Consider the following 21,558-nt stretch of genomic DNA (forward strand, 5'->3'; position numbering starts at 1 on the left):
ATGACTTCGCGCACACCCGCGTTCGCGATAGCGAGCTATTAGACTCCGCCCGCCAAGCAGTGGATTTTTTTTTGTGTATCGTCTTAAGTTACATCATTTCAAGTTTAATTGCACCTTCATTCAAACCAGATCGTATAATAAAAATATATTTTTTGTCGGCCAGAGCTTTCAATTATTATAAGGTGACGACCTTTGATACCCGCTACCATAGTTACATAGATAGTTACTTCGTTTTATATATTCATACTTTTATTTCTACATTGATTAATCAATTATCTTTCCTCGATTCATCGTGAGTAAGAATGATTGAAGATTTAAAGTCGGAGTAATTAGTGAGTCTCGTTTTAAAGCGATTTTGTATTGAATGGAATTGTTAACTAGTAATGCTGATAGGTATGTTAATAAAAGTATTGAGATGGTATATAGGATTGAATGTAGACTATTATGATAGTTTTTTGAACAGTTTTATTGCGTAGAATAGAGAATAAAGATATTTTTAAGAAAAGCTTACAGTAACGTCCGGTACTAAGATGTAGGCTGCATATATGTACATTGTATATGTTTCAAAATCTAAATGTACTACTGTAATCTAAATGTACTGTAATATAAATGTAGATAGTATTTACAAGTTAGTTAGATATGTCGTATATACTAGGTAGTTTAGTACTACATTTATATAAATATTATGTATACATGTAAACATTAACCATATTACAATTAGAAACTTTGTTTAGAAAATGCTCTACTAGAAAGCTCTACAGAGAGCTTTAAGTCTACAAGAAAATAGCAAGAATCTCAACCGGATCCTTTTTAAATCATGTAATATTTCTCTAAAGAGATGACAACAAAACTTACACATTCGAGTACAATTCAAAATCATTTCACGTATCCATAAAATGTAAGTCGGGCAAAAAAATCCAAGTTAATTATGAAAATTCAAAAGGAACGCCACGACGCGAGCGTTGTCCAACTGACCGTTACTTCTTAGTATCGAGAAGATTGATTCCATACGCCCATTGTGGTCAGCTGATTTCAAATTTCCAAAAAACATACACACAATAAGCACCTCTATTACTTGCACATACAGAGCATAATTGTGCCAAACAATTTTGTATTTATGACCAATTCTGTTAACAGTGTGTTGTGCAAATATGGTATGTAAGAACAAGTGAGCTGATGTGAGGAAAGAAACCAAACGTGATTTATGTTTATATTTTATTAAAAGATTTTATGGTTGAAATTTTCATTGTTACTCTGAGAGCTTTATGATAAGCTTATATTGGTTTTAGTTGAAGTGTTGACTTAAGTAACTAAAGATACATTTGAGAGAAGTGGTGCGGTGGGTTTTGTTACAAAAATCTATGCAAACAGGAAATTTTCCAATTGAAAGATACCTTTTACATAATAAACATAATTAAGAACGGTTATTTGATATTAGTCTATTATTGTAGTAGATTTTTAAATTATTTATTATATGGAATTGCAGATCGGAATATATAACTTATGAAAAGCGATTAGGTGCCCCCATGGTGCCCTACTATAATTGGTATACTAAGCGCGAAAGAACTTGTAGTTTTGCATACACTTATCACGAAAAAAATACTTAAACAAAAAAATGCGTCTGGAATTTTATAAGTATTTTTTACGAACTCAGCGTGTGCAAAACTATAACCTACTTTGAGCTTAGTATACCAACAGTGGGACACCCTCTAGATATTATAAAATATTACTTATGTATTTTTAAATCTCAAATAATCAAATTATAAAACATACTGTAGGTGTGTAATACAAATTACGAGGAAATTAAAATATCGCTTATATAAAGTTATCAAGTGTAAAAACAAAATGATTACTTACTCAGAATGTCGCGCTCAAAACATCAAAAACCAATCATATTTTATGGTCACATGTCGTAACATTATCAACTACTGAATGTGAAAATAGTGTATGCAAAAATAGTATCTTTTACATATGCTTAGAGGTTGGTATTCTGTGGATAGTTTTGCATAATTGTTATATATGTATCACATACTCGTTGAGAAAGTTGCTCCCAAAATGCTCTTGTCATTAGGTACTCAATAAGTGAACTATTTCATTACCGGATGAATTATGAAGATATATCGTAATTTTTGGAGATAAATTAAAGCGTAGATGCAAATTTAACTAAATATTGTGGGTTGATACTTTCTGGTTCATATTAATAACTTTACTTTTTCCTTAAGTCCGAAAATATAAGAACTAAATCTAAATGGATACTCAAAACATAATTAAACTTCAGATATAAAAAAAATTGTTTTAGAAATTAACGAGAAATAGAGCATTATGAGTCACCATTTGGTTTAAAAAGCTTTATAAATATAATCAATAACTCAATACATTACAAATTATTTATTAATTATAACGCTTTTTCAATGAATATTATTAACATGCATATCCGATTTTGAAAAGAACAATCACCGACATTTTTGCCATTTCTCTCCTGTTGAAACTTCCAATCCAATCACCTTTGACTATATTATAAAACATAGGAAATATTTTATCGTTTACTAGCTTTCCGCCCGCGGCTTCCCCCGCTTTGTCTAAAACATAATATATACTTAAACCTTCCTCTTGAATCACTCTATCTATTAAAAAAAACTGCATCAAAATCCGTTGCGTAGTTTTAAAGATTTAAGCATACATAGGGACATAGGGACAGAAAAAGCGACTTTGTTTTATACTATGTAGTGATGATGATGCCTCATATACTGAAATAATCTTTACTTCTGTTAAAAAGTTTTGATTCACAATAAAATATTTTTGTTTGTTTGTAAACCGACGATGAAATTGACGAGGGATGAAATTTAATGGATTTTAAAATAAATTTAGTTAATTAACAAATGAGTAGGTACCTATCTGTACAAATATTATTGTAGGAGAAGATTGTTAGACAAATACTTTCAAATAATTCATTACGTAATAAAATATATTAACGTTCTGTCATAAAGTATTATGAAACAAGGCAGATAAAATTAACGGTCACAAATCGTGAAACATGGTGATTAATTGTTAAGTCGTTTTATATCTAGTGTCGTCACAGTTGACAGTATGCCTGTGGGCTGTGATACACAGCGAAAGCTAAGATATATTAAGAATATCTTTTGCCCATAAAACACATAAAAAATCGATTTTGTTGTTACTGCTAACCATAGACTTTCGATTGCAATGGCTCAAATATTGAGATTATAATGAATTTATTCATTGACAAAAATAATATGCTAAATGCTATTCTTTTGACTAGGTAGTGGTACATTAACTTTTATGATATGGGTCCAAATAATTTTTATTTTCATAAACTGTATTCTTATACAGTTTATGAAAATAATACACGCACTCTTGTGCGTGTGGGATTGAAATACATATAGAAATAGACTTTAGAATCCTGCAACCTATTTAATTTAATATTATTTCTTGGCATATGAAAAAAACATAAAACTGCATACTTTTGCACGCCTCATAAGCGAAGCGTTGAGGTGGGTACTACTGTCACTTCGCGCAAAACATCTGATTTTTCAAACTTAAAATGTCTTTATGTATCATACATTGCACTTGTAAGATAATACATACACACACATATTAAGAAAAAACACTATTTTTAACGTTCATGATATTTTTGATGTCATTTTTGTTATTTAAACTAGTTAAAAAACAGTTTAAAAAAGTTCTGTCTTGGACGTCCGTGTGTCTGTATGTGCGGATCCTTTTTCTTGTTAACACGATAGCGACCGAAATACTTTACTAATCGAGTCTTTTGCACGCCTCATAAGCGAAGCGTTGAGGTGGGTACTACTGTCACTTCGCGCAAAACATCTGATTTTTCAAACTTAAAATGTCTTTATGTATCATACATTGCACTTGTAAGATAATACATACACACACATATTAAGAAAAAACACTATTTTTAACGTTCATGATATTTTTGATGTCATTTTTGTTATTTAAACTAGTTAAAAAACAGTTTTAAAAAGTTCTGTCTTGGACGTCCGTGTGTCTTGTATGTGCGGATCTTTTTTCTTGTTAACACGATAGCGACCGAAATACTTTACTAATCGAGTCTTTTTTTTTCTCTTACGCTTGAGTATGCTCAGGAATAGAACCCTTTCATTTTTCAGGGTCTGATTCGATGTGGTTTAATTGTTATTAAATAAACAAAAATAATAATTATAAATATTTATTAAAAAAAAATTATGAGGCGTGCACTTTTGGATTTTCCAAATTATTTTTTTCTCTTACGCTTGAGTATGCTCAGGAATAGAACCCTTTCATTTTTCAGGGTCTGATTCGATGTGGTTTAATTGTTATTAAATAAACAAAAATAATAATTAATAAATATTTATTAAAAAAAAATTATGAGGCGTGCACTTTTGGATTTTCCAAATTATTTTTTAATATTGTGATCATGTTCCGCATGCAACATAGGCTGTCTGATAGCAATAAAATATCTTCTCTAACAGTAAACAACAGTCCTAAATTGATAATTCTTGTAACTTATGCAATTATAATTGTATTATTTATGTTTGAATGAAATAATTTGTAATCCAGTTATGAATTATGTGATTATAATTCGTAAATGTCCTACCATTGATTGGTTGTTTTAAACACGAGTAATTAGCGGAGTAACATAATATATAGGTATGGATTCTGAAGTGAATTAATATTTTGACGCAAGGAGCTTTTATTCTAATTAGGGATTTATTTGCCTTATGCTTTCTTATTCTTACTCAATAAAGTATATTCTGCTAAGATCATTCCTTCATTATTCTGTGAATTCTGTGTGATATTGTTTTGCTTTGTCATTGTCAACATTTTTTTTATTGTTTTTTAATAAGGAGCTAACATTAAACTTATAAGTTAGTTTAAACCATTTCATTATCAGGACTTTATTGTTATTGTTATTTAAACCGTGTTAATTGCATTTATTGTCTTACAAATTAACCTGTCTAAAAAAAATAAAAAACAAGACACACACACCCGTACAATAATATAATCTGTATTCGTAATAAGTAATTTGATAGATGGATATCGTATATTTTTTATATGTAGTTATCGAATGATATACTGCGATCTATCAAGCCGCTCGCCCGTAAAAAATACAATAGAACACACAAACAGTATTATTGTCTTGTGGTAGTTTAACTGTAGACATTATCATTTGTTCTCGATAGAAAACTATGCGAGTTTTGTATGATTCGTATGATTTCAGAATATGTTAAATGATAAAATATTATATCTAATATGTAACTTTATCTTATTTAGCAATTGCAGCTCTTTTTGAAGTGAAACTTTTCTTCATTTTTTCGTCACGCGTGACATTTTTCCGTTACGCGCCATCTTTTTCTTATCCCTACCACGCGTGATTCGACGTATTTCTGTGAAGTTGCATATACTTAGTAAATTATTTTTTGAAAAATAAGGTCATAAAGAAGTTTCACTTCTTACGTGTGTACACTAGTAGGTACACGCACACATTTTTTTAACGTGATAACGTTTTTAAAATCGTTTTAGTCGGGTGACATGTTCAGAAACTTGTGTCACACCAAAACCTCACGAGCGCGATCGCAGGTATAACGAGAGAGAGACGGACCGATCTCCCGTCTCATCTCGAGCGCTGCCACCAATAAGACGTTATCACGTAAACATCTCGATCGTAAACCTACTTTACAAACAACCAATTTTTTTTTGTGGTATAGCCACCTATTGTGGTTAATAGAAGTGATTTTAATAACAGTTTGAAATTACTTAATACGTTAATCAACGTGTTTAATAAGCCCATTTTTGTTGTTAAAATAATATCAATATACGGTCACTTAAACAGCAATTTCATAATATATGTACCTAAAGATATATCTAATTCTTCACATGAAAAATTATGTTCGAAAAAATTCGATCGACAATACTTCGAAAACAAGTAGTAATATCATGAACTGTTATGAAAGCTTCTACAGAGTAGAGGCGGGCGTGTGTAGGCGTCATCTGACCTTTAATAGCTTTGCTTATCATTTCTATAGATTATTTTAAAGATCATTTTTAATTTGGCGACACCTTTTTAAATTATTTAATCTACATTTCAAAATATGCACCTGTTCAACACTAGGTACGTAACGTCAGAAAGTAAGTAAATAAAATATTATCTTCTTCTTTCTTATATACAGGGTGTCCCACTGTTGGTATACTAAGCTCAAAGGAGGTTATAGTTTTGCATACGCTGAGTACGTAAAAAATAATTAAAAAATTCCAGACGCATTTTTTTTTCAAATAGATGAATTCTTAAAACGCTATGTGTACACCCATAACAAGCGAGCCGCCCAACTTTGCCACCAGCACGTGAGCTATCGTTTAAGATTATGTTTTCATAGATAAAATGCTCATATTAGAGAAGCGGTATATGCCGGCTGCGCGAAGATAGAGAAGAAAACATGGATTTTCAGGAAAAATTTAGCAAAAAATTTTGGACGTAATTTTTTTTTAAAGTATTTTTTACGTGATCAGTGTATGCAAAACTACAAGTTCCTTCGCGCTTAGTATACCAATAGTGGGACACCCTGTATAAAAATGAATTGCAAAATGTGTTGGTAAGCGCATAACTCGAGAACGGCTGAACCGATATCGATAATTCTTTTTTTATTATATTCCTTGAAGTACGAGGATGGTTCTTATGTAGAGAAAACGTAAACAGGTACCACGGGCGAAGCCGGGGCGGACCGCTAGTTTACAATAAAAAAATTTATCGGAAGAAGACAATTCATTAAAATCGAATATAGTGGACATAAATATTAAATACATGTATAAACTCAACATTAATAATCATTTAACCTTTTGTTAATTGTCACTCGTCATAAATTCACGGAACCGAAAAAAAAAACACAATACGATAATCTGTCATGAACTGTCAAACTTTCCCGCCAAAATATTGTTTAATCAACATGGCGGCAAAGGGTGAACGAATATTTGGCACACAGGTGTGTAAAGAATTCGGTCAAGCAAGTTTAAAACGCGCTGACGCCGGCACAATCAATGTCTTTTTGTTTCGAGACCGTTCAAATTATTTATGCTTTCGTTTTAAAGGCTTATTGTGAGGCATTAAAATATATGTGGTATTAAAAGTTTTGTGGTTTATTAACAGTCAATAAATATTGTTATTTATTAAAGTATACAAAAGTATATGATGTATGAGCTCTTTCAAATAAAAAAGGGTTTTATTGACTGGGTGAAATTTGATACATATAGATTATTATCCGTATTAGCACATTTACTACTAGTTTTTATCCGGGTACCCCACAATCAGACCTAAGTAAACATATTCGTTATACCCGGCGCGCCGCGCGGCGAATGATGATCCCTATGACACTGACAGTTACTCTCAAGAGACAAACTTGTAACGGCGTCACCATTAAATTGGAAACGTATTGGAGGCGTCTAAAAATGGCATTTATTAATTTTTACGTAGCTTTATGCCATAACAATGATATTCTGTTGGAATTATAACAATTCTTAACATTTACGAGAAATTATATCAATTTGACTTTGCGTCTACGTCCTACAAAATTTACATCGTTGGCATTTATCGACTAGTGCGGAAAGTATCGATAAACAAATTTCGATAATGGAAACGAGTTCACATTTTTTCCATGCTTAAGCTTTAGTTCATTCACTATTGAATGAAACAGAAGATCGCAGCATAATTAATTAATTAATTACCGTTGCCGTTATTTACTTACCTATGATAATATAAGTTTTTTAGACAAATTAAATGGGGGCTTCCATTTTCACGATAAAATAATATACACTGTGTTAAACGGGTTAAAAATTACGTGAAAATGATAAGGCGCATTTTTATGTTTTGGAAAACTTTCGTTTTACTTACCTACTTAATCTATGCTACAAAACTTAAATTAATAAATACAACAACAACATAAAAGACGTTGAACATTCATTTTATAATATTTGTAAAAACATGTTTACCGACGTGGCTGAATGCAAACCACGTATAGTATCGACACGGTCCCCATCATACGAGCAATCACTAAGACGAACTGTCATAGGGATCATCATTCGCCGCGCCAGGTATAAATATAAATTTTCCTCAATTCACCGACTCTACAACTAAAGTATTCGATCTTTTTCGATCTCTAAAATAATATTTCATACACTGACATAACAGGTCATACGATTGGTTCACTTGTCACTTCAATAGCACTTAATATGCCAGAAATATTATTTAAAAAAATATGCACATGAAATAGATATACATACATAAATATTGACTGAAGTTCATTATGGATATAGACTACTTCTATTGTCATGTCAGCTCTGTAGATGGATGAGCAAAATAAACACAAAATTCTCTGTGCGTGGATTATTTGCTGAAAGATTTTCAAATCATTAATACTACAAATTTTGTTACCATACATTTTGTTGGCAATGTAAGTTTTAAAATAAACATTGTACATATTATATAGAAACTTAGAAAGGTCTAAAGCTCTTTTAAAGCTACGAAAGCATATGCGTCATGCAGATAAACAGGAATATCTCTATATTGCTTTCTCATAAAAAAATTGCATCAAGTCATTCGAAAAAAAAGCAACTAACATTTAAAAACTAAAAATAATAATAAATATCGAAGATAACGGGTTCGTTTTGGAAGCAATTTGGTTATATGAACGTTACAAATTTGCTTTAAACTTAAAAACGGATTTTAAGTGACCCAGATGCATGACCTTTGCGCCAAAAGAGGAGAAATATCCACCACAGATTAAATAAAATTTCAGACTAAACGTGTAGAACTTAAAAAAAACTATTAATAAGCTTTATAAGGGCATTCTTTGATGGAAAAAAGAGTGAATTATTTTTAAGGTAGCTTGAAAATTTGTTTTTGGATTCAACAAAATCAGTTACAAGAATAAGACATTATTTTAGGTTACAATACTCGATGACTTTTTAGGGTTTGGCTTGTTGGCCTCGTGTACAGACTTAATACATTTTTTACTTTTTTATAGCTGATATAGACGCGAATGAGAAGTGATATAAGTAAAATATAGGTTTGCTCTTGTTATCCGAGCTTCAAACTTATAGTTTAATCTATCCAATTATCTATTGGAAACATGAACGCTTGTTTAGAGAATATTAATTCGAACCGTCACGCGCGTCGCGTCGTAAAGCTTTTGCTAAGAAATTATCTATATCTATTTTTTACATCTTTTTATTTTTTATTAAATTTTCTCTGGATTGCTAGTCTACTCTGTGGCCTTACTCACGAATGAATGAAAATGTAAATTTTAAAGAAATCAGTCGTAACGACCCTTATTAAACTGCACGCAAATTAGTGAAATTCCTGAATTCTGATCCGAAAGGCTTGTTTGCTTGAGAAAGTTGTGCATTAACTTTTTGTATGGAATCACTATGTTTAATGTATGTATTTAAGGATGGATAATTATTGGGTAATTTTGGAATGAATGAGACAGTTTTTTTGTTTGGACGAATGAGGAATAGGCTTTAAAATGGTAGGGACCAGACGTTGGAAGTTTAGAAATGTTTTTGACATTTTTCTTCACTTGTAGGTATTTGTATAATAAAGTGTTTCTCCGGCGACTACACTTTACTATATTCATGTATTCTGCTACTATCCTTATTGGACTCTTCTTTCTCGATAAAACGTAACATGTGTCGTCTACTACCGGGTTCGGCCTATCAAAATCATCATCAATCATTGTTTCAAGTATTTCTTTACATTATTTCCAGTCAATTAGTATTATACTACTATCTAAGCCACCGGACTGACACATAGTACATACACCAGTTATAACACATACGGTTACGTTATAAAAGAATAGATTAAACAAATATTCATAGAGGTGGTCTCTGTACACAGACTGCATGAAAATTTCATCAGCCTATATATTGTCAGTCTGTCAAACGAGTTTGACAGTTTGACAGCTCGCGGCATTGTTTATGTCACGCGGGAAAATATTGCAAAATATGCGTGTAGGTCATTGAGATAATATTAATAATGGAGCAGACACCACGAACAAAATCTGTGCGCCAAGATGGCGGCGCGGGGCGCGCGAATGACGGCTAGACAGTCATAGATTATGCGATGTCACTGACTCACCGCTATAGAGGCGACACTTTGTTTCTTTCTGTCTATTTTATTGGGTGCCACTCCTTACATGCACGTTGACTTGAAATTTTCTTTGTACTTACTTAATATTTATTTTAGATATTTAAAACTGACTTTACTACGCGGGGCTAACAATATCTGGCATATAATATAGGATGAGGAGGTTCAATATGGGCTATGGGAAGTTTCATTCCTTACAAATTGAGCCTTTTTTAGAAAAAAAATAAAAGCCGTGTAAAAATTGTGTTTATTTATATTTAGTTCATCATCCTCAGAACATGTTCCCGGCTCAGAAATTGCTTGTATTGTTCCAGTACTATTGTAGCACACCTTCGGCTAAAATAAATATAATAATAATAATGTTAGTGATGGCTAAAATAATATTTTATTTGAACAAATCCGTAAAATTTTATTATTATTACTAACATCAATACAAGGAACAGCAGACTTCTTTAGAATACGCCTTCCCGCTTTTGTGGTATATTTATCCTCATCGCGAAAATGCAATGAACAGATGCTAGTTCTATCGGATGGTAACCAGGTTTCTTCACTGCGGTTGTTTTGGACAAATTTTACCCATTTTTCCCTTTCTTCACGACCCAGACATGGAAACCTTGAATAGAAAAAATATTAATCTCTGAACTAGCGGTCCGCCCCGGCTTCGCCCGTGGTACATATTTCGCAATAAAAAGTAGCCTATGTTTTTTCTCAGGGTCTAAAGATTGTCTGTGCCAAATTTCATCAAAATCGGTCCAATAGTTTATGAGCCTATTTATTACAATCAAACAAACAAACAAAATTTTTCCTCTTTATAATATTAGTGCAGATAAATAAATAATAATTCAATTATACGTTCAAGTCAGTAGCTTATATACAATATCAATTAAAATTGATTAAAATCAATTAACAAAAAAAAAAAAATTGGTGATTAAGTAATTGATTTTCATATTTCATGATTTCACCTTTTTTCAATTAACAACCAGTCTATGCTTTTCTAAATATGACATATTTATAATAATTTTACATTGTAAAATTATTATTTTATACTATAAAAATATACGCCAGCAAATATTACTAACAACACTTATTTCATGCCCAATGTCATATCTTAAATTTTTAATCTATGACAAATGACGCAAAATGTCGCCCGCCAAAAATTTTGTTCTAACTAAGTTTTAAAAATTATTATCTAATTACTTACTGATTGAAAAGTTATTCCTTTGCACTTTTCCGTATTATTTGTATTATTTGTGCAATATCGTAACACACACGTAGGCATATTTGATGCGTTTCACTTTAAAACAAATAAAAAATGAGCGTGACATTCGCGCCAATGAGCGAGCAAGCGACTGAGTGCAGTTACGCCACATGACGTATGTTGAGTGGAACATAAGTGGTGTAGGCGGTATCGACTCCATATTAATATTATCTCAATGGTGTAGGTATGTATATTGTAGGTCACGAACATTAGTCATCAAATGATTGTTCAATAGGTAATTATAGGCTAGAATATTTATGGTATTAAAAATAAATATATCTTGTTCGTTATTACACAACTTAGGGCTGATTTTTCAATCCTTGGTTAAAAGTTATTCGTTGAATAACGTATTAAACTACCATTTCAAAAATGTATTCTAATTAAGTACCTGTATTTGACAGTTTATAGGTGACATTTTAATATTATCGTCTATTACTTTATTGGAAGGATAAGTTTTAACCAAGGATTGAAAAATCAGCCCTTAAAAAATAATTTCTCAACGACGCGCCCATCAAGCATAAGTTAATTTATTCTTATTCCTAAACTACTTGTAAGTAAGTATCTATTCTCATATTAACAGATAAAAAATATATCGGCAGGCAATTTAAAATTGGACTCAATTCTGAATACTTAAATTTTATAACTAACATAACAATTCCCAAATTCGGTCAATTACTATTTAAAGTATCAAGTCGAACACATTTTTTTCTAAAGTTATTGAAGAGGCATTTTTAGTACCTACACATCCAGATGTGGGTAATACCCAGGTATTCAGAGTGTCTAAGTACCTACCTAGAATCTAATTATTTATTGAAGAAGAAAAGATGATCTAAGTACCTAGAATCTAATGATTGAGGACTAAGAAGAGAAGACTATGTATCACTAGTATCTATAGACAGTTACAGACCGCATGGTGCCGAATGAATTAGATATTTTCAACTGTAAATCACATACGCGTTCCTACATTATATTGTGGATCTTGTAAGACTTTTATTGAAGTGCGCAGTTACTATGGCATGCAAATATACTTAGCACAGATAATAGGAAAACAAGCATAACCAAATTTAGCCAAACCAAAGCTTAGGAGCGTGACACGATTATAAAACTTTTAATACTTGAACTAAACATTCGAAAGGTAATATCTTTGTAACCCATCTCCTATCGACGACTGTATCTCTTATTACGAAATAAGCCGTGGAGCGCAAAAATTAACATTCACGTTGCAACGGCTTTTTAAATTGATAATATTATAGATAAGGCTTGTTTAATACTTTTTCAGGTAAGCGAAGTATTTGACATTAAAATAACGCGGTGAAATTAGTAAGAGAAATTATTTATGAGTTTGTTCGCGGTTCTTCTCTGTACTGCTTTCCGAATCAGTGGTAAATGGTAAAACTATGACGATTCAAAAGTGCTTCTAGAAGAAGTCTAATTGAATAAATACTTAAATGTTTGAATTTGAACGAAATCATCATCATAAAATTGAAGTAGATTTTGCTACAAGAATCATTGTAGCTTTGTAGTTCTTAATCATTGTACATATTTAATAAGGAAATAGTACGTGAGTGTCTATGCTTATTATTTTATATTTTACGAAGTGTTTTTAATATGTAAATTTCAAAATGTGATTCTGTTAAACATTTAAGTCAAAATAAAACATAAAAGAAACGATAAATTTTCTTTGATTCTACACATCTATTACTTACTTTTTCCTCGTCATTCCCATTCGTGTATTCCATATTGTTATTTTCAACGACATTACAGCTAGCACTGTCTACAGCTAAATCATCTTTCATATATTTGGACAATTCATTATTTTCTAAGAGAAGATTCTTCTCAATTTCTTCTCCATTTGTATCGTCCATTTTATACTTTTTAACCACACACTCATTGTCTGGGTTCCGTAATTCCAATCGAATAGTTCTATGCGTATCATTCTCTATACAAATGTTTATATTAGGCTGCGTTTTTTCCACAACCTCAATAGATATATTTGCGTGCCGTTTCAAGTCTCTATTTATCACATTGTTATTTAATTTCTCAAGTTTCGCCTCGTAATTTTTCTTTTTCAAATCATTGTAATAATCATCGACAATGCTTTCTTGCTGAACCATGTCGGTCAGATTCGCTTCGTTAATTTTAGTCATCGTTGCTTTGAATCTAATTGGTCACATTGTATCGGGTTATCAGTTCTATTGTCGGTTTAACACAGCGTAAATCATCAGATCATTATCTGTCGAGATGACCGTTTTATAAAACCATTCTATTTTGACCTCTGATTCTATCTGATTCAGTTCTGAATAGGCTTCGTATGAGCTGGCCGTCTCGATACCGGGTTGAGTAACTATCGTGAACTTTTACACGATTATTGTATCATTACGTTTCGTATGAGAATTCTATTTTCTGATTACTTTATCGCTGCGTCTCCCTCTAACCCGTTGTTCCTCCCTCTCTAATGATGTTATTGTTTACCTGCCCCGTTATTGATATTCAAATTGTGTTTCTAATGCGGCCAATTTCAATTGTAACTAGTAAGTACTTATTGTCACAGTAATTCGCTATTCCTGAATGATGTTGCAGATTTGCGTGATTACACAAAATGTAAACAGATAAAAAGTCACTTGTACACTTCACACATAGAAAACCTCCTTTTATCTGGCACCATAGACAAAAAAGTTTGAAAAAAAAAGAACGAAGAAAAAATATTTGAATTTCCCGCGTCGCTCGGCACGTGAGCGGGCGCGCGTCGCTCGAGGCTATCACATGGAGTGGGCGCTGCGTGCGCAGTCGCCTCTGGACATGATAAAGTTGGGGATTTTGTAGTATATGCAAAAATTAACGAAGGAGTGAAAGCTCATATGTGGTACCTACGTAATTATGTTTCGATATTATTAATTGCGGTATGTAGGAAACAGGTTTAACATAGTTTTAAAGAGCATAATGTGTGGTAAACGATATATTTTTATATTCCATACTGTAGGAGAATATTATTTTACAATTAAGTAAGAATATTTGCATAAATTAGTAATTACTATTAATATTCAGAATATTTAATGTATGTTCTCGATTAAATGTAAATGCGTAGTGCACTCTGCTTTCGTATATCCAGTAGGTATATCCACTCATAAAAAACAATAACTTAAAAAATTTCTCAATAAACTTATAATATAGGTAGCACCTACAAGATTGTAACTAAATACATAATCAAAAACAGTAGATACTCACATATCACATCACAAGTGATTTCTTCCCATTTATCAAGACGAAAGCTCAGTGATGCATCGTAAAATCCAGCATATACTACACAAAAAGCTTCCACCTCGCGTCGCGAATCTATAACATTGTTCCTTTCATAACATCCAGTTTGATTGTATATACGTATGTGTGTGTGATATGCGTGTGTGTGCATGTACGTTTTCGAATCGACTTTTTAATACAAATCGATTTTTCTTTGTAACTTTTTAATTTGTTGGTTGCGTAATTGAATGATTTTATATTTTTCGCCGCGCCGTGCGCATTTTTGCACACTAGGTACAACTAGTATAAAAATTAAAAATGTAGTTGATAAAAATCTTATTTTATTAATAGATATATTGATTAAAGTGTGTAAAATTAATTTTACTTATTAAGTAAATATTTTTTGGAATGTCTTTTTAGAAGTAGACCTATAAACCTAATAAAATACACTGTCTATTACACAGTAGGTACACTATCTCTAATATATGATGAGTAGGATGTGTCATGTGTATGCCCGAATATACCTACCAAACTTTAAGTCAAGTCTCACGATTATAAGAATCATGAGACTTGACTTGAAGTTTGGTAAAACCTTTTCAAGAGATTTGCTCTGGCTTCATACTACTTGACCTAGCACAAAAAATTACTTATGTTTAATCGGCAAAGCTAAAATATTTTATAGGTTCACTGGAGAGCCTATCATTACCTCCTCATAAGAAATAACACTACAAAAATAAAAATACGCATACACTTATTTGTTAGCGTGGGCAGATTGATTCAATAAGCTTGGGGTCATAGATTATTGACATGTCAACATTCTGTCAATAGTGAGTCGAGTGACACCCACTCAGATAAACGAGTGCTTTCACAGTTATAATGAGAAGATTTTTAAATGGCAGGTTGTTTGCTTTGAAGGTGATGGGAAGCTGTAAGTTGCAAGCAATTGGTAAGGTTGAAAAAATGGTTTATTAAATAGGTTCGTTCGTCTGTACTGTAATGCGGGAACAATAGTTCCAATAGGATTCCAAGTTTATGGAATAACAAATGATACAATATAATGTAGCTAATTAGGTTAGTGAATTTTAAGGGTAAGATAAAATTCTACAAATTAATTACTTATTAATGATAGGTGAAGGTGGGCCGTGGCCCGTGGGTATCATAACTAATCAATATTGGTACAATATTCGAGAAATATTAAATAGGTATTAAATAGTTTATTATTGAATAAATAGTATTTATGTTATTTTTAATTATATATTTAAAATCGTAGACAGAGATTAAAATTCACAAAATGCAAAACGTTACATTGAAACGAACAACAACGCCATCTATTCTAAAGAAATTAGTACTATTTGGATACCACGATGTGTTATAGTTCTTATCATTCAAACTAGATGGCGCTGTAAGCATACAAATATATTTAATTATTCTTAAAAATACATGCTATAATATTATCTATATTAATTATCAAAAATACTAAATCACAATAGAAATAAAATCATAGTATAAAGTTATGTAATATAATACATAAAATTACAAATGTTAATTTTTTTATTACAGCGACCTCTATTGTTGAGTAGCTGCATTAAAAAAATTATATTAGTTCTTAATACTCACCCAGGTGGCGTTGCTATCGTTGGACACGGTTTGGAATGTAGGCACACAACGGAAAGTCATTTTGGAAATATTTCCTATAGACTAACATTAAGTTGAGGTTTCTTTCTCACAGCTTACCTAGAACCAAACAAAACACCTACTTAGTGATATTACAATAAAAGAATAAACCTATTTTTTTAGTAGTAGTCGTAGACCGTGCACAGAACTTAAAAAAGAGGTCTCTATAAAAGTGCTCTCTTTATATGTTCTGTGGTGTTAAGATTAACATTAAATCGATTTCAATTTACTTAATTTAATAAAGCTAAAATAAACGGTGATCGAAATCATAAAATAAAATATTTGATAACATAAGAGACCTATTACAATTTTTTTTAAGTTATCTAGACTCATTTTTCCAACCCAAGTAGGTATATTAATAACCCCAAAACCCCGACCGCATTAATCCTACAAAATGCGACTCCATTATTACTTTCCAACGGCACTTAATTTTTATGCACAATTATTTCAAGATTGAAGATTTCTAGGCCCGTGCCATGCCCGCGGCAGTCCGGTTTACGACCGCGACCGCCATAAAAAAACTTTGACGAGGTTGCCACTTGCCAAAACATCGGCTACTCTTTTATTTGTGGCTGGCGTTTGCTTTAAATGATTTACTTGTAAAAATTCACTATTACTTTTGTTAAAAAAAATGTTTGAATATGGTGATTTTCTGTTATAAGTATTAATGCTTATCTATAGTAGGTAATGTTTTTAATCGAATTACTACAATAATAAAAGGGCCTCTGCGTGTTGGACCTGTGTCCCCAGCCTTCCAAAGGACCTTCCTTCTGGCAGTGCCCGTGTAGGTATTAGTGCTTACTGCTTAGGTATTATGCAGAAAAACAAAAAATATAATCTTCTAGTTGTAAAACATGTCTATGCAAGACGTGTTTTGCAATTGGACTATACCTAATAAATTAACACAATCCAATAGAAAACATCGTTACTATTGAAAATAATATAAATTCAACCCATGATTCATTGTTCGGACACAAAGCACTCGTATTACTAGCCAAGCTAGCTTTGTTTAAAAATTATATACCTTATACTTACCTATAAGTTATAAATTAGTTATATATTTATGCTTGCAGGTGAAATTGTTCACAAGCTTTTACCCGCGACTTTGTGTGACAGTGGAAGGCTTTTTCTTCAGATTTTATTTTAGCTGTGACAAGAAAAGTTAATATGTAGGTAGTTGGCTGATGACTTTTCACCGTTTATTCGGGCATTCTGTTAAATGTTAACTCAAACTCAAACATTTATTCAATTAGAATAAAGAATAAGAATTAAATATTTTTTTTCAATTAGACTTCTTCTAGAAGCACTTTTGAAATGTCATTACATATTTTTAACATTTACCTCCGATGTTATTATTTAAAGAACGCCTAAATAAACTGTGAAATTTGATACTTACCAACCTCTATGAATTCTCATTCTGAAAATGTTTATTGACTTTCCCTGTATTTTCTTGATTAGATATCATTTCAAATATCAAATAAGTATTCATAATTTATTTACTCTAACATTTCTTACGTCACATTGCTTTCTTCCACAATTAGGTACTAACTACTATATGTTATCTACATGATCTCTACCTCCCTATTCAAATAGCTATGTTACCTTTTTTCTATAATATTATAAGCGACGTCATATTTATTCTAATTTAGTATGATTTATTAACGTCTATTAAAGGTTATAGAATGAACACAAAAGAGTATTTTAATTATGGATTCCAGAATAAAGTAACAAAATTCCTCATCTTGATTAAGCTTCTGTCTACGCTCCTTATAATTTATGTAAAAACGGAAGTCAATAAGTGTTCTCTAACAATCTCAAAAGGTAACATGTAAAATATTTGAAAAAAGTAAATGCGATCTAATGTAAATGTAATAGCGGTGAAATTTGAAGAAAATCCGGGAATGCGTATTATAAATTGGTAGCTCCGTTCATTTCAACATTCCAACAACGCCTGTTCTTTTTTTTAAATTGGTCTCGTATTAAATTGCCAGTGATTTGTTTTTATTTTTTAATATAACCAGGCTGTGGCGGTTTAGATTATAAAGCGGGTTTTACACACACTCATTTAAAGTTGAGAGATTAAAAATGAAGTAATGACTAATATTTCAATTTACATAGGTATATCGATACGTTATATATAGGCTACACGAGAAAAGCCAGCTGATTGAAATAAGAAAACTCGAATGTAATAATTTATTGCCCTCTTTCGTTTTACATAATCTTCGAAAATTACACCAGTTTAAGCATTATTGTTTTACAATACGTAGTACAAAAACCACGACTTTGTAAAGTTAAATTTCGGGTCAATGGAAAGAGCAAGTATACTCCGATCATCTACTTAAAGCATTGTCATAGACATGATAGTAAAATTAAAAGAATAATTGTAGTGTGTTATAGCTTGAAAAGCTTTTAACTAGGAGATTTTAATCACTAAGGAGCGAAGTTAAACGCTGTTGTCGAAACGCCGCGAGAGGGCGTGGCTGTATGATGGATGCCTGTGCCTAAGATTGAATGTCGTACGTCACTGAGTCCCTATTAAATACAGACAAAATAAAAGCACAGATAATCAAAACAAAACAGACTCTATGTCATATAAATAAAGGTGTTGCCAACAGAAAAAACAATGTTGTAAAATTAAAAACTTTTGTTCCGAGCTTATCCATTTCATTAAGGAAAACGCTAGATTTAAACAGAATATTGATGATGCTATGCTGTGGACTAATTTAAGTAAATAAATGACTACCAAGATCGGTATTTAGTTATTTGTTTATTGCTAACTGATTACCAGACTTAACAGTCACAATTCCAAAAAAATAAATGTCTAACAAACCATATTATAGGTATTACAAAAGGTAGGTCTTGATTTGTATAAAAATAAAGATATATCGTACTAGAATACTTCACAATAATGATCATTTAATGTAGACTAACGGAATCAAAAAGATTTCATAACTATTTGGATTCATAACATCAATAATAATTATTCCCGTACAGAATAAGTTAGGTACGTTAAGAAGTCTCAACCCAAATAAAAAATATCGATAAAAGTTCGAGTAAATTGATTGGAAGGCGAGGTTAAGAAATAATTAGTTACCGTGTTACGAACCGACCGTGGAGCGTGCCGTGGTCACGACCGTTTTGAGCTACACTATCCTATTCTACTATCCTATCCTATCCTACTAATACATATTATAAATGCGAAAGTTTGTGAGGATGGATGGTGTGTGCGTGTATGTTTGTTACCTTTTCACGCAAATACTACTGAACCGATTACAATAAAATTTAGCACACATATCGAAGGTAACTTGGATTAACATATAGGATAGATTTTATCCCAAAAATCCCACGTGAACGGGAACTACGCGGGTTTTCTTTGATAACGCGGCGAAGCCGCGGGCGGAAAGCTCTTATATATTTTTAATATCTAAACATAAAAACAATCAATTAATTTACATATTTTAGTAATTGGTTCGTTGATAACATATTTTTATTCTATTCGATATTTGTTTGGCATAAAGTACCTAAACTAGATGTCGCAATGATGCTCATCACTCTCGCTTGCATTTTGTTTTTGGCGCATAGATATATATCGCAAGTTCCGACGTTCTACGTGTTCACGGAACTTGCAGTCAAGCCAGTTTTTGCAGAGCCTCCTACATTACTCGAAAGAGTAGCGTAGAGCTTTTATTAAGGTAAGTCTTTAAGTATAAATACAATTGCACGTAACTATTAAAATTTTAATCTAAAAGAAAAATTTCGTTATGCCGGGTTTACATTATTCCAGTCCGCGATCCAGTACAGTACTGGATTGCTTACTGAAAAATGTAAACGGGCACTGGAATTAACTGAATCCAGTAAGCATCCGCGGTCTCTTAATAACGGCTAATAAGCCGGGCATTACGAAATTTTTACAACGAGGTACCTACATTTACTTCCGTTTACTTCAGTCAGGACATCGTACGAGATTTTTGCAAGCATGTTTAATGTTCTCGCCCACCACTAGATGTCACTGTCATTTTCTAGATCGCGCTATCGAAGTTTTTTGTGTAATACTATATATTTCCAGCAGAATATACCTTCGATGCTTATGGGCGACGTTTGTTGCTTACCTTAAATACTTTTTGTCGAGCTAACTACATCATAATAGTGTAGAGCTTGTATAATAGACTACAGGCCCATGTTGAAAAAAATATGGGTCATTTGACGTACGGCATCTGTGTCCTATTTCTATACTACTTTTAATCAATTATTCCGCAACGCCGTACAAAAATCATGGAGACAAGGGGAGAAAATCTCTACCTGAACCTTCGAATTCTCATCTGCTCTCATGCTCTTATATCGTTCTAGATAGGTCACCTGGTGGGTCAAATGACCCATAATTTTTTCAACACGGGCCTGTAGTCTATAATGCCATGGAAGAGAGATCAGAGAGGTCTGAAGATGAAGAAAAAATTGAGAAGAAAATAAAATGTATAAACTAAAGCATTATCAGTTATTCCTGTTTTTTATTTATCTATCCTCCACTCTCCAGTATTGCTACGTTAAAATTTTTGACTAGCTGTCCGTCTCGGCGTCGCCTGTGGTACATGTCAACGTTTTCTCTCCATAAGAACTATCCTCGTACTCCAAGGAATATTTTAAGAAAAGAATTATCGAAATCGGTCCACCCGATCACGGGTGATGCCGTGATCAAGGGAAATATGGATTCATTTTTATATATAATAGAATGTTCACCGAGCACTTAGAATTGGAAGGATTGATGTGCGAAATTGCTTCTAGCTTTCGGATCATACACAATCTATACTGTTGGTTTAATGCTCTAAGTCTATAATTTACTAATATTATAACGCTGAAGAGTTTGTTTGTTTGTTTGTGTGTTTGAACACGCTAATCTCAGGAACTACTGCAGGTCCAATTTGAAAAATTCTTTCGGTGTTACTTGTTAGATAGCCCATTTATCGAGGAAGGCTATAAATATATCATCACGCTAAAACCAACGGGAGCGGAGCAATGCGGGTGAAACCACGCGGCACAGCTAGTTCTAAATAAACATTAATTTGCTTCATCATTGTGTATGATCCGGAATTCGAATTCTCAATTCGAATTTCGAACCCATATAGTTTCAGAGATTAGCACGTTCAAACAAACTCTTTACTTGTTTATTATTTTACTAGCTGTGCCCCAAAATTTTACCCACATTGCTTCGCTTTTATTGGTGTAGGCGTGATGATGC

General features: G+C 32.1%; 1 protein-coding gene and 1 long non-coding RNA gene across 4 annotated transcripts in view; both read right to left on the reverse strand.

Annotated features, from left to right (window-relative positions):
• The window catches only part of TfAP-2 (transcription factor AP-2), a 57,511-nt gene that overhangs the window by 25,347 nt on the left and 10,606 nt on the right, over positions 1 to 21,558 (reverse strand). Inside the window, exon 2 of one of the 3 annotated variants that reach the window (XM_089710794.1) lies at positions 16,269 to 16,380. The exons of 1 other annotated variant lie outside the window; for it this stretch is intronic. In XM_089710794.1, coding sequence (XP_089566920.1) covers positions 16,269 to 16,328 — 60 coding nt within the window. In that variant the 5' untranslated portion in view covers positions 16,329 to 16,380. Of the gene's footprint in view, positions 1 to 13,120; positions 14,159 to 16,268; positions 16,381 to 21,558 lie in introns of those variants that run through there. One more of the 3 variants, XM_089710793.1, reaches the window with a different exon arrangement.
• On the reverse strand, positions 10,396 to 11,602 carry LOC149477279 (uncharacterized). The gene is made up of 2 exons (XR_016317627.1): positions 10,583 to 11,602; positions 10,396 to 10,492 (listed from the first exon to the last, which is right to left on the reverse strand). It is a non-coding gene; the product is annotated as an uncharacterized LOC149477279 (long non-coding RNA).

The sequence above is a fragment of the Colias philodice genome, chromosome 25 (genome assembly GCF_061535455.1).
Source record: "Colias philodice isolate Cphi_HAF_F1 chromosome 25, ilColPhil1 Martin Lab GWU primary, whole genome shotgun sequence".
In the NCBI taxonomy this organism is placed as follows: domain Eukaryota; kingdom Metazoa; phylum Arthropoda; class Insecta; order Lepidoptera; family Pieridae; genus Colias; species Colias philodice.